The sequence below is a fragment of the Schistocerca piceifrons genome, chromosome 7 (assembly GCF_021461385.2).
Source record: "Schistocerca piceifrons isolate TAMUIC-IGC-003096 chromosome 7, iqSchPice1.1, whole genome shotgun sequence".
Taxonomy (NCBI): Eukaryota; Metazoa; Arthropoda; class Insecta; order Orthoptera; family Acrididae; genus Schistocerca; species Schistocerca piceifrons.
Genome location: NC_060144.1, coordinates 94,559,349 through 94,572,432, shown reverse-complemented (window position 1 = coordinate 94,572,432; position 13,084 = coordinate 94,559,349). Strand labels below are relative to the sequence as shown.

Genomic DNA, 13,084 nt, shown 5'->3' with positions numbered 1-13,084 from the left:
CCTTGAGAATTCAAACACATTTCAACATTTAGAGTAGTATTTGCACCTTATTATTTGTTTATGTAATCCAACCTCTGTCTTTCCACACGGTTTTTACCAGATACTGCTCCATCTAGTACCATGTAAGTTATTCCCTGACGACAGATGTCCTACAATACCATCCTTTCGTAGTATTTTCTGTTTGTTCTTGTAGCACAGGAAATGGTCAGAGTGGGTGGTAGCTATGGGTTACGTGGCGTAAATTCTTGACAATTATTACATACATTTATTGATTACATTCAATGACTCCAAATGCATACATAAGATAGCGTAAGTGAGGTAGTCAGTGGTCAAAACTTAATATCTAACACAATAGAACTCACACCATTAAAAATGATTAAAGAACTCTCAGTATTAGTTTAAGGATAAGAGTTGATACTGATAACATATTAATGAATGAGACTGACAAGAGAATTATGTAAATAGGTGGTGGAATGTAGGCAAACAAATGTAGAAAACTACAGTACTGGTGATCCAACTAGAAGCTGTTGCAGAAATGAACAGTCGAAGCTGTGAAGAGCCTCCATTGTCGAGATCAGGGTAATCTGAAAAACGGAATGAGTTGATGAGAAATGTTGCAGCAGTGTTGTTGCATAAGAATCTGTATTTCTCACGTGAGGTAGAGATCTTAAGAGTATGAGTCATGCCTACCGGAGAGTCGGGTGAAGTAAGGCAGGACGCTGAGTGGAGCCGAGTAGTTGGTGAGCCAGATAGGGCCGTCTATGATTGGGTGTTTTGGGTCGGCCTCGTCCCTCCAGATGCCCCTGGGCAGGTAGATGTCGCGGCTGACGGCGCCCTCCTCCAGCACCGGCGCCACCAACAGGTCCTCTCCCAGCAGGAACTCTGCACGGAAAACACGGAACACGTCACAAACGTTTGCAAAGTCCCGTCTCTTTAGTACCAAAAGAGCGGTGTAGAAATGTCTGACATAGTGAAGGCACAAAATAACATAGTCTCCCTTCGCATTTACCAGTCCAGTGTCTGAAACTGTGCAGTCCAATATGCTCATATCCAATTTTTGATGTTTCTTTAGTTGATTACTAATTGTATCTTTAATTTGAGGTTGTTTCCTGTGCTGTGCCTACTTCATCACGTTTACATAAGTCACAGGGCGTGGAGAAGGTAGATATCCAGTTTTTCATGTGCTGACAGAAAAAAGTTTTCAGTGAATAGAACAAAATTCAATTAGGATATGTATTACCCTAAGAATCACTTAAATTGTTAGTGAAATGTAACAGTTGGTGCGATGATACATTAAATCTGCAGTAAGGCAAATAGTGAATATCAGCTCTTTACTAAAGTTTATGAATAAGGCGCATCAACAAATCGAACTACCTAACTGGAACGACATTTTGTCGTATAAATGGTACTAGGAAGGGCTGAAGTATAATTTGAGTCCTATTTCGGCTGAGATGATTATTGTTTTATTGATTAGTGATGATGCCTTTTGCACTCATTAAAAACTCCTCGCACGTGCTTGGTACAACAGTGCTCAGTTGATTATGACGTATCTCCTACTACTGGAGGCATTTCCGGTAGTCTCACCGGTGCTCAGGATCACATAACACGCGTCGCTTCGTCTCCCTCGAGCCACTGGTCCTCCTGACGTTGGGTTAGACACGTACGCCTCTGACTCACAAAAGGGGCAGAAGAATAACGGAGCAAGTTAAGGCCTTGGGTGAATCTAAACCGTCAATCTTGACATAACATTTATGTGGCGTTGGAAATAGATTCTGGAAGATGATGACCAGGGACACATGCAATCTATGTAAATTCACTGAAGGATAAGATACACGGTCTAAATAAGAGCTTAACACTCTTCTAAATTGTCATGTATGAAGTGCTGTACTAGTCAATAAAAACTGATTCAATAGCTAGAAACAGAAGATCCATTACTAAGTACTGAGTTTGTGCATTTGATCAGCTTCGTAATCAACATTTTTAACAAAATATCTTACTGTATTTTTCATGGTAACTCATTCTAAGTCTCAAGGTGCTTTCAGTAAAATACCCCTTTACCGCTAATCATATTAATTACGAAATGGTCATAGAACACGAACCTACGTTCTCATTTTTTTGCATATACATGTGTGTAGTTCTAGTACAAACTGCCGAAATGACCACACTGAAGTACAATAGGATGCCGCTAGAGACGCGGAAACAAGACTCCGCAGCCCATTGATAAAGTGGGGTATCGCGAGGTATTTCTTTTTCGGCCACACCAGATTTTCTCATTTCGTAATATTGAACGCCTACGGTGGAAGAACACATGGTTACGTAAACGAATGGCATTACGCTTCTTGTCTTTTATCCTAGCCTTAGAAAGAAGCTTGTAGCATATTATTCGCGTAGTTTGTGTTGTGTGCCGTGGTGCTGCGTGTATTTACCAATCCAGTGTCTTATGACACTGAGTTCATCTGTGGCAATTTCTGTGAAGATACGAATACTTCTGTTTTTAAGTACTATCGATTGTTTCCAAACGAAGAACACCGCTTAAAATATTGTTTTCAAGTGTTTGAAACACATTCCGTAAACGTATTTCTCTTTCTTTGCTCTAAATAAGATGTAAATGAAAGTGAGAACGTTATTCAAGGAGTTTTATTACGTCGAAGTAGTAGGTATATAAACTTTTCAGCACTACTCAGTGTAGCACACACAGATTGTAAGTAGTACGTGATTCACTATCGGTGCCATCAGTGAGAAAAAAAATAACTGATGGTTGGCGTCAGGACGTTCGTGAATTGGTTATTTTCTAATCAAAGAAGTTATTTATCAGATTATGATAGTAACGAATTATCGTCACATGCAACATAATTAAAAACAATAATAAGTATCAGTCGCAGGTGGGTAAAGGACCCAGTACTACTTGATCTAGGGGATAAATTGTATCTGTTATGGAGGAGTTATTGTCTTTCCAACGATATCGTCCGGGTTTTTAACAGTAGACACTAGTGCCTGAGATTTATTAACGGCCAAAGAATGGAGATAAGAAGCGTGGAAAAATTGGCTTGTGACTGACGTTACGATGGATCGTGCATAATTAATTAACACTGGCGCCACACAGCAACCAAAGATGACGACACCAAAAGTTATCGATAGCGAAAATTACTGAACAGTGGCTGAGGTAGAATTAACTCTGTCGCTCTGTCTTTTGACAAGTGGAAGAGCAGGATTCCACACAGAATTTAAGAACAAATTTGCATCTGTATTTTCAAAGTTACTTCCTGATTTAATTTCAGCTGCACCCTTAATAAAACTATCCCAGTAACTGCATGCCAGAATCTCTGTATTGTTGTATACCATTGGCTGACCAGTGCCAAGACAGTAGCAATAGCCCATTTGCTCGGCCGTTATTGCCTGTGCGACATTTATGCTCAGTACATCGGTCCCCCACAGTCCTGTTAGTCTGACCAATATACTACATGCCACAACTGCAGGAAATGGCACAGACACGTGCCTTGCGTAAGATCACACTTAACGAAACTCATAGATGGAGATAGGAAAACACATTTCACATGTTATTTCCCCAAAGGAACACCAATCTTACTGGAAATGCTCCGCGCATAAGACAAACTTCGGTGTATTAGCATTACACCCCTGGTGCACGGTTGGTCCATAGCGCAACGCACTTCTGATTTGCCTTTCACTATATCCTGAGCTGGTGCGTTGCTGGCGCCAGTTTCCTTCGATTGTCTCAACTTCGATGCTTACTTGTCTTCTTAACATCTTTGGCGGCGCGGGATTTTAACTAGAGTGCGCGCGCTCTGTTAGGGGGTGGTGTGCGAGTATCCGCGGTGTGAGCTAGAGTGACGTTGGACCGTGTATGTATGCAGCACGATTTCCTCGAGCTTGGAAGGACAAGTTCTGTCTACTCGGTTACAAGTGACACAGGCAGAATGAATTGGAGTTGTCGAGTTCCATCGGTGGGTACAGTTCATGTTAACTAAATATTCCAATGTACTAAAAACCGTTTGCAATTGTTCCAATTGTTTATAACTGAATTTGGTGTCGTCACCTGACACCATGACGGCTATTAAAGAAGTGTAACTACGGTCACCAAATAGACACGAAGCATGCCTGAACACGTGGCTAGAAGTGTAACTAAGTAGTGCGTAAGTCTGTCTCTGGCGTTCCAGGCTACGCTGAAATATTTTTCCCACTCTACCTGTTATGTCATTATTTTAGTCTGGCGTTTATATGTGCGCCAAGATAATTCTTACTATTCTAATTTTTATGCAATGATTGTAGTGAGGGTTTTAAGGAATTGGTTATTCAAATTTTGAGAGCTGTGACTGGCCAAGTAGTCACGGAGGTTAATTATTTTGGTTTCATTGTGAAGTATATCATTCAAAGTTATTGATAATTAATTGTGTAGGTAGGATTGTGTATCTCATGCTTCGGAATATTGTCTGCCGCTGATGTATTTTATGTTGCAGATAATTGGCAGTGGTTGACGCGAGCAAACTGGGATCGGATTACCACGGCGGCAGAGTGATATTTAAGGCCCTGCCCCCCCTCCCCCCCTCCCCTTAGTTATATTGTTACTGTCTTGTAATTTCATCCATTCGGTGGAGAGTTATGGTTTCTGTACCACAACTGCAGTCCAAAGTTGAGAACTGTTTTATTTCATTTTCTGTCCTGTGGATATCTTATATTGGTTAAATTCTTTTGGTGTGCTCACGTCCATCACTAATTTTCATGTAGAGTGAAAGCGGCCTGCCTTAAGGTCTTTTGGGAATATCTTCTCGTGATAGTCTGGTAATGAAATCATATGAACCTGGTACATGCAAGTAGTATTGTTCTAATTAATGAAAAGTCGGCCGAGTAAACTTTAAAAATTTTGGTTAGTCAAGTTAGTCATAATTTACGAATCAGGATTTTATGAAGATTGTATTAATTAATGGAAAATTAGCCAACTAAATCTTAAAAATTTTGGGGGTTTGTTGAACTCAGAACTTTTATCTGAGATAGTTAAGGCAGTCATGCTTTTGTGAATATTGTGTTTAAATTAGGAAAAGTTGGCAAAGGGAGTCTTAAACGATTACTGTCTGTTAAACTCCAAACATGAATGTGATGTAAAGACAGATAAAAGGGTTTCCATGTAAGTGATGAAGTAGGTGTGGTTTATTTGTCAGTCATATTATATTAATCATGGATCCATTGACAGTGTTTAAAATAATGTAAGTTCTTGGAAGGAAACCATGACTGAAATATATCTTGAAAGATTTTGTGTTCTATAAGACAAGCTTTGTTGTAATAAAGAAGTGTGTGGCAACTACAACTGATTTCGATTGTGATTTCGGTGTGTCAGTAGGGACCACAGTCCATATCCATTCCGACTAAAGATGATCTCAAGATGACTCTCAGGATCTGATTGATGGGGGCTCTGCGAGCCAGTGTAATAAGTACCCCTTATGCTGAGTCTGTAGATACAAGTCAGTGTGAGCAGGCTTCGTGTAAACTGCTTGTCCCAACGTACTGTCAACCTTTTCTCTGACCAACACATTAAGAAAGAGAAGGCAGCCGTGGAATGAATTCAGGTGTTCTAAAATGTCGTTCAAATTCTCACAGCTATAGAACCAAACAACAAAAATATCGCATATGTATCTGAAAAAATACTCAGGTTTCACAGCCGCTAATTCTAAGGCATGTCCCTTGAAGTGTGTCATACGGAAATTTTCAATAAAAGGTGGCGACGGGCCTCTCATCACGACTTCATTTGTATTGGGCTGTAGGTGAAAGTCAACAGACGTCGAAATAGCTTCAGTAATTCAACATTAAACCTACCTCTATGAATCGTGACGAATGACAGAAGAGCACTAGTTAAGAGAGAGTCCACATCAAAACTTACTAGAGTCTTTCAAACGCATTGCTTCTAATCAAAGCAAGAAATCCGCCGAGTCCTTAACGCAATCCTCACACCGACTCAGTAGTGGGCTCGACAGATTAGCAAGGTGTTTTGCTAAACGATATGTCGGAGCACCAATGTTACACAGAATCAAATGAAGAGGAACTCCTTTTTTGTGGATCTTCGGAACGTCATATAACCAAGGAGCAGTGAGTATTACGAATGTTGATACGCTCCAGCCACAAGCAAGTTTTCTTCGTCGTAATCTTTCGCTCAATTCTTTTCTTGGTGTCAGCACGTATGTGCGATATGCTGAATCAGATAGCAAATACTGGACCTTTTGAACGTACGGCGTTGGTCATCTTTATTGTATGGTGACACTAGTGTTTACAGTGTGTGTGTGGATGTGTGTGTGTGTGTGTGTGTGTGTGTGTGTGTGTGTGTGTGTGTGTGTGTGTGTGTGCGCGTGTGTTTTTGTGTTTCTGTTACCTTTCCGGAATTTCTCTGAAAACCGAGGTTTTAAATTTCCTTACACACCGTTTTCCTGTTGAAGTTTTGCCTTGAAAATGACAGCGTAGTCTCCTGTCGAAATATCGGCGATTGTTCATGACGTCACCCAGCTACATTCCCGTAAGTTACCTGAATGCGATGTACGCCAGGAGAAACTCAAGTCTAGTATCTGTCTGCAAGGGCACAAAAATACACTGGAGCAGCCTGTTCAGAAGTTAAAGCTATGAGGGAAAATACAATAAAGCAAACAATGTAACAGTAATTGAAGTATTATGTAAATTGAGGGAGGAGGTGGAAGAAAGGATAGGAAAGGGAAAGAACTATTGATGTCAATTTCATAGGGACTTACGTAGAATCAGTTGTGACGAGTGAAAATGTGTGCCAGACCAGTATTCGAATTGGGCTCTCCTGCTTACTAGGCAGTTGCGTCAACACTGTGCCATACAGACACAGCGTTCCTCACTATTTTGCGGACTACCTCTGCACGCCTCCAGACCGACCCACATTCCCACTCAGCGCGACCTATAAGCAGTCCGCATGCATGTCCTCCATGCTCGCTACTTTGAGATTGTCACAGGAAGTCGAACGTAATTGTTCATCGGCACTGAATTTTGGTGGACTCACTGCCCATTGAAGAAAATCAGCTATATGTAGGCTCGGTGTTTGTTGATTCAGACGTGTCCAAAAGAAAACACACCATGCATTCATATATATAATTAAAATGTACCCATTTGAAACACTTCCACACAGCTATATATCATAAATCGCTGCAGATTTAATGTAAGTATATCTGTTTCTTTCATTTCCCTCAATAGTGTCCCCTTCGCTCCCACCTCCCCCCCCCCCAATCCATCACCACCCCTTCCCCCCTTTCTTCCCTTATGCCTCGGCAGATCCTCCCAGTCTTTTCTTCATCAGTGTGGTACGTCAGTGCTGAGGTGCCTGCCTGTGTTGCTGTCCGTGATTGTTTTGTGCTATGGCACCCATAGCAATTTTTATGCTCCGGCCCTGTATTCTTTTAATCCTTACAGTGTGTGTTTTTGCGTAAATTACTTTTTTAGATTTTTTCTCCGTTTTTACATGCACCCCTTTTTTGTATGCTCTCTTTCACTATCTAACCCTCTTTTTACATCCATATACTGCCATATTTTTCTCTTTTATGTTGTTTTAAATGTCATCTGTTATATACTTCGTCTTTCGGCTGAAGAGCAGCGCCTATGCTGCTGCCAGCCCACTCCAGATGGGGACTCGAACTTCAATAAAGGAAAAAAAAACTCCCTCAAAATTGTGGATCATATTGCCGCACCATAAAATCTACTCATTTCCTTTCAGACACATGTATGGTAGTATCTAGCCTACGCAGGAAGGACGCTAGATAGAAAAGAGTGGCAGTGGGCCACCACGCAGTTTAAAGGCAGAGACGCCTCTCTCGCCATACCTGAGTTTATGCCGAGTGCCGTTTCGTCGGTAGGGTCGAGCCACCAGACTGGGGGGTTGACTGGACTGCCGTCCCTCACAGCCTTCTTCATCAGGTCTATGATGCGGGGGGCGTGGCGGGCGTGCAACGCCGTCAGCTGCCGGCTCAGCCCCACCGTCTGCAACAGAGCGAACACTCCCAGCACTGGCTGTCCCGTCCACCCAAACTTCACAGACGAGGAATAAGTACAGTTGGATTAGTGAGAAACAGGAAGTTCAGGTGATTCACCCTTCTGTATGATCTAATTTTCCAGTTACATGGAATGGAACACGAATACAACTAAGTTCAATAAAGTTATTTGGTATAATGCTATGTCCTCTTCAAGAAATTGTCTAACTGTAATAGATCCTATTTGTATCAATTATTTTTCCCTCAAATAGCACTTTTAGTTTTGGTAGCACAGTATAATTGGTCTGAAAAGCGTTTAATTCTCTTCTACACTACTGGCCATTGAAATTGCTACACCAAGAAGAAATGCAGATGATAAACTGGTATTCATTGGACAAATATACTAGAACTAACATGTGAACACATTTTCACGCAATTTGGGTGCATAGAGCCTGAGAAATCACTACCCAGAACAACCACCTCTGGCTGTAATAACGGCCTTGATACGCCTGGGCATTGAGTAAAACAGAGCTTGGATGGCGTGTACAGGTACAGCTGCCCATGCAGCTTCAACACGATACCACAGTTCATCAAAAGTAGTGACTGGCGTTTTGTGACGAGCCAGTTGCTCGGCCACCATTGACCAGACGTTTTCAGTTGGTGAAGGATCTGGAGAATGTGCTGACCAGGGCAGCAGTCGAACATTTTCTGTATCCAGAAAGGCCCGTACAGGTCCTGTAACATGCGGTCGTGCATTACTCTGCTGAAATGTAAGGTTTCGCAGGGGTCGAATGAAGGGTAGAGCCACGGGTCGTACCACATCTGATATGTAACGTTGACAGTGCCGTCAATGCGAACAAGAGGTGACCGAAACGTGTAACCAATGGCACCCCATACCATCACGACGGCTGATACGCCACTACGGCGATGACGAATACACGCTTCCAATGTGCGTTCACCGCGATGTCGCCAAACATGGATGCGACCATCATAGTGCTGTAAACAGAACCTGGATTGACATTTTGCCATTCGTGCACCCAGGTTCGTCCTTGAGTACACCACCGCAGGCGCTCCTGTCTGTGATGCAGCGTCAAGGGTAGCCGCAGCCATGGTTTCCGAGCTGATAGTCCTTGCTGTTGCAAACGTCGTCTGTCGAACTGTTCGTGCAGATGGTTGATGTCTTCCAAACGTCCCCATCTGTTGACTCAGGGATCGAGACGTGGCTGCACGATCCAATACAGCCATGCGGATAAGATGCCTATCATCTCGACTGCTAGTGATACGAGGCCGTTGGGATCCAGCACGGCGTTCCATATTACCCTCCTGAACCCACCGATTCCAAATTCTGCTAACAGTCATTGGGTCTCGACCAACACGAGCAGCAATGCCGCGATACGATAAACCGCAATCGCGATGTGCTACAATCCGACCTTTATCAAAGTCGGAAACGTGATGGTACGCATTTCTCCTCCTTACACGAGGCATCACAACAACGTTCACCAGGCAACGCCGGTCAACTTCCGTTTGTGTATGAGAAGTCGGTTGGAAACTGTGCTCATGCCAGCACGTTTTAGGTGTCGCCACCGGCGCCAACCTTGTGTGAATGCTCTGAAAAGCTAATCAATTGCATGTCAGAGCATCTTCTTCCTGCCGGTTAAATTTCGCTTCTGTTGCAAGGTACCTTCGTGGTGTAGCAATTTTAATGGCCAGTAGTGTATTAGACCCTTAAAATGCTCTCTAAAAATGTGATATGATGCATTCTCTTCCTGAATGCTGAAGTGCTGCTTCTTTCTCTGGGAAGCCAACTATGAGATGAACATAATCTCTGTGTATTTCTCTCTCACGTCACATCCGTATTGGTCATAACAGCTATTAAATAAAAGGCATAACTTAATGGAGAATGGTAGTGGCTTCCAGAATGTAGTAGAATAGCCTCGGACCTGTCATGCTTTTCAGCCCTCGTGGTTCGCACCATCCTTTAGCGTGATCACAGGAAGGTGGCATACTGACATGTCCTTGAAAAATAAAAAACGGTATAGTGTCCGTCTATGACACCTGCTCAGCAACACCCTCAGTGACAAGCACAAACCTTCGTTGAGCATATTAGAAATCTGCCGGTGAGAGACTTCCACACTCATTCAATTGAAAGATGCCTCACAGCCTCCGTAGTGCCGAGGGCATCGAGTCAAAAAGTCTTCATATCTCTACATTTGTGACATCATAAGACAGGACCTTGATGATATACTGTGAGGTCATTGCCTTTGAGTGTAGGAGAGCTGGAACTTCAATAGTGGCAACTATTTATTTACAGCTCGTACAAAATAGATACGTGTTTCAAAGTTTTACTGACCTTCAAAGTAGACACTAGCATTGTGTATAACCCGTTGCCAAAGATATGGAAGTCGTAGGATTATATTACGAGGGCTTAAGTCAGGGGAGTGCAGTAGGTGGTATAGCACTTAGCAGCCCCATCAGTCAAACAAATCAGTAACACTTTGTATTGTACGTGCTTGAGCACTGTGCAGCAAAATGATGGTCAGGTCCTGCAGAAAGTGTTATCACTGCTCTCTCTATGCCGTTCATTTACGGAACACAGCCTGCGACCAGCTTAGACACAGAAGTGATGACATTTTGTGCAGGACCTGACCATCACTTTGCAGGACAATGCTCAAGCATGTATAGTGCAAGCTGTTACTAATTTGTGTGACTGATGGGACTGCTAAGAGCTATACCAGCTACCGCACTCCCTTGACTTAAGCCCTTGTAAATTCCACTCGATTTCTAAACTGAAGGAATCACTTCGATGGATTCGCTTCAGAACTCCTACAAATTCGTCGTGCAATAGACCGCGCCGCTCGAACTGTCAACACAACTGGCACTGCTAAGAGTATCCTACGACTTCCACATCGCTGGCAGCGGGCTAGACACAATGCTGGTGACTACATTGAAGGACAGTAAAACTTTCAAACACATATCTATTTTGCACGAGATCTAAATAAATAGTTGCCTTCGAATAATATCATCAATGATCTTGTCATGTGGACATGTGATGTCACCTATAACTTTCAATTTATGATGTAATCATGACCGAGGTTTGCAAGAATTTTAAAAATTAAATGTAGCAGCTTCTGGAACACTAGATAGTTAAAGACGGTATGGGGTGGTAAACACACACACACACACACACACACACACACACACACACACACACACACAAACGCGAGCGCGCGGGCGCGGTCGCACACAGTATGCAATGTGTTTTCTAGGACAGGGTATTGCTGCCCATTACGACCCTGAACGCAGTCATTGAGCTTTTGAATCTCAATCATTTGAACACGAATGTCAAGCATGGTATCATCGATGATCCTGAGCTAATGACATTATGAATCAATCAATCAAACAATCAATATGTGGAAATAGAAAGCACAATCACCCTAGCCTTTCTCCTTTTTCCTGTCTCCGGAATCCATCTGACCATAGTGCAATATTAAAAACGAAAGATAATGGAAAGAATCCAGTGGAACGCTTTATGTCCTCTCCCTCTGCTATTTCCAACCAATCAGTGGGTATTATTAGAAAATAGTCCAGTTGTATTAGTGAAAAATTAAAAACTCTCTCGCCCACCCATTTTGTCTGACCAGTCATATTGCAGTATTCAAAATCCAAGTTTGGGGAAATAGCCCATTGCATTAATGAATAAATTGAAATCGCAGAACATCATAGTGTAGTATTAATGTAAATAACAATGGAAGAGGCCGGGGATTGGTGTTCTTGCCAATATGTACGGATGCAAGGAGGTTTAGTATTTTAAAGGATACATGAAAGATGTGTTTATAAACATCCACCCATATTTGGATCTGCTTAAAAAGTATGGTTACATTGTATGAAGATGTGGTGTCCTAGAGACTGTCTACCCAGCAACAGAAAATCCGTTTCCAGAGTTTAAAACCGAAGAAATAACTAAATTTAGTACTGATTTATTTGTTAAAATTGTAGGCTTAAAGCTTTATACGCCAATTCAACAATAACGTGGTGGGGATGGTTGACAACAAACACGCAAGAACATACTGACTGCTTCAACAACAGTGTAATGCAGAAAATAAAATGCTGTATTAAAAATCTATGAATTTTGCCAGCTATAAGAACTGCAAGGAGGGGCTGACCTAAGTGTTAAAGCTACAGAAATGGTAGTTTACAGGGAAAAAACTATATACTTATTAGAAAGTGAAAACTAGTCTTCTTTATATTTGTGAAATTAGTGGTTGGAAAAAAATGACATTACAATGTAAATTTAAATAATAAAATGAACGCCCGCATCTCGTGGTCGTGCGGTAGCGTTCTCGCTTCCCACGCCCGGGTTCCCGGGTTCGATTCCCGGCGGGGTCAGGGATTTTCTCTGCCTCGTGATGGCTGGGTGTTGTGTGATGTCCTTAGGTTAGTTAGATTTAAGTAGTTCTAAGTTCTAGGGGACTGATGACCATAGATGTTAAGTCCCATAGTGCTCAGAGCCATAAAATGAACAGAGGACTGGTATTTGTGTGTAAATGAATTTGCTAAAATTAATAAAGTTTTTTCTTGTTTGTTACACTAACAAGAAACCTAAAAAAATTATTTTCGCGTTTCTTGTGAATGATTATCTTACAGAGTAGCCGAATGTGGGTAGATGAGTTACCTTGAAAAATGGTTGACTCTAGTTAGCCGAAGGCATAGCAACCCACATTTTATACTTGTGACATCATATGTGCATGTGTCGTAGCTATTAATGACGTCATACATTCAACGTAAATGACCTCAGATGACGTCTTCAGGGCAATGGCCTGTGATATTACAAATGTAAACAAATTGAGGCGTTTAGCCATACCACTTAGTAGCGACAGCAATTGATTATTTTCTTTTTTTAATTATGGTAACCTCTTGATGTTAACAGCATATACTGTTCCCCTTTTTTGGTATACAAATATAGTTTGCTTTCTATTCACTAAGAGCAAATTACATTAGGGGTAGCTAACTGTAAACACATCATGTACAACCATCGCTTAGTTGCACACTCTAGTACACCAGTTGTGAAGTCCTAATTTCAATAACAGGTGCACTGCCAAATC

The 13,084-nt window shown here is 41.9% G+C and overlaps 1 protein-coding gene across 2 annotated transcripts in view; it reads right to left on the bottom strand.

Annotated features, from left to right (window-relative positions):
• Nucleotides 1-251: 251 nt before the first annotated feature.
• Nucleotides 252-13,084, bottom strand: part of LOC124804796 (myogenesis-regulating glycosidase-like) — a 186,660-nt gene continuing 173,827 nt past the window's right edge. For both annotated transcript variants that reach the window (XM_047265126.1, XM_047265125.1), the window contains exons 5-7: nucleotides 7,836-7,992; nucleotides 691-882; nucleotides 252-584 (exon numbers count right to left, since the gene is read on the bottom strand). In XM_047265126.1, coding sequence (XP_047121082.1) covers nucleotides 454-584; nucleotides 691-882; nucleotides 7,836-7,992 — 480 coding nt within the window. In that variant the 3' untranslated portion in view covers nucleotides 252-453. The remainder of the gene's footprint in view (nucleotides 585-690; nucleotides 883-7,835; nucleotides 7,993-13,084) is intronic.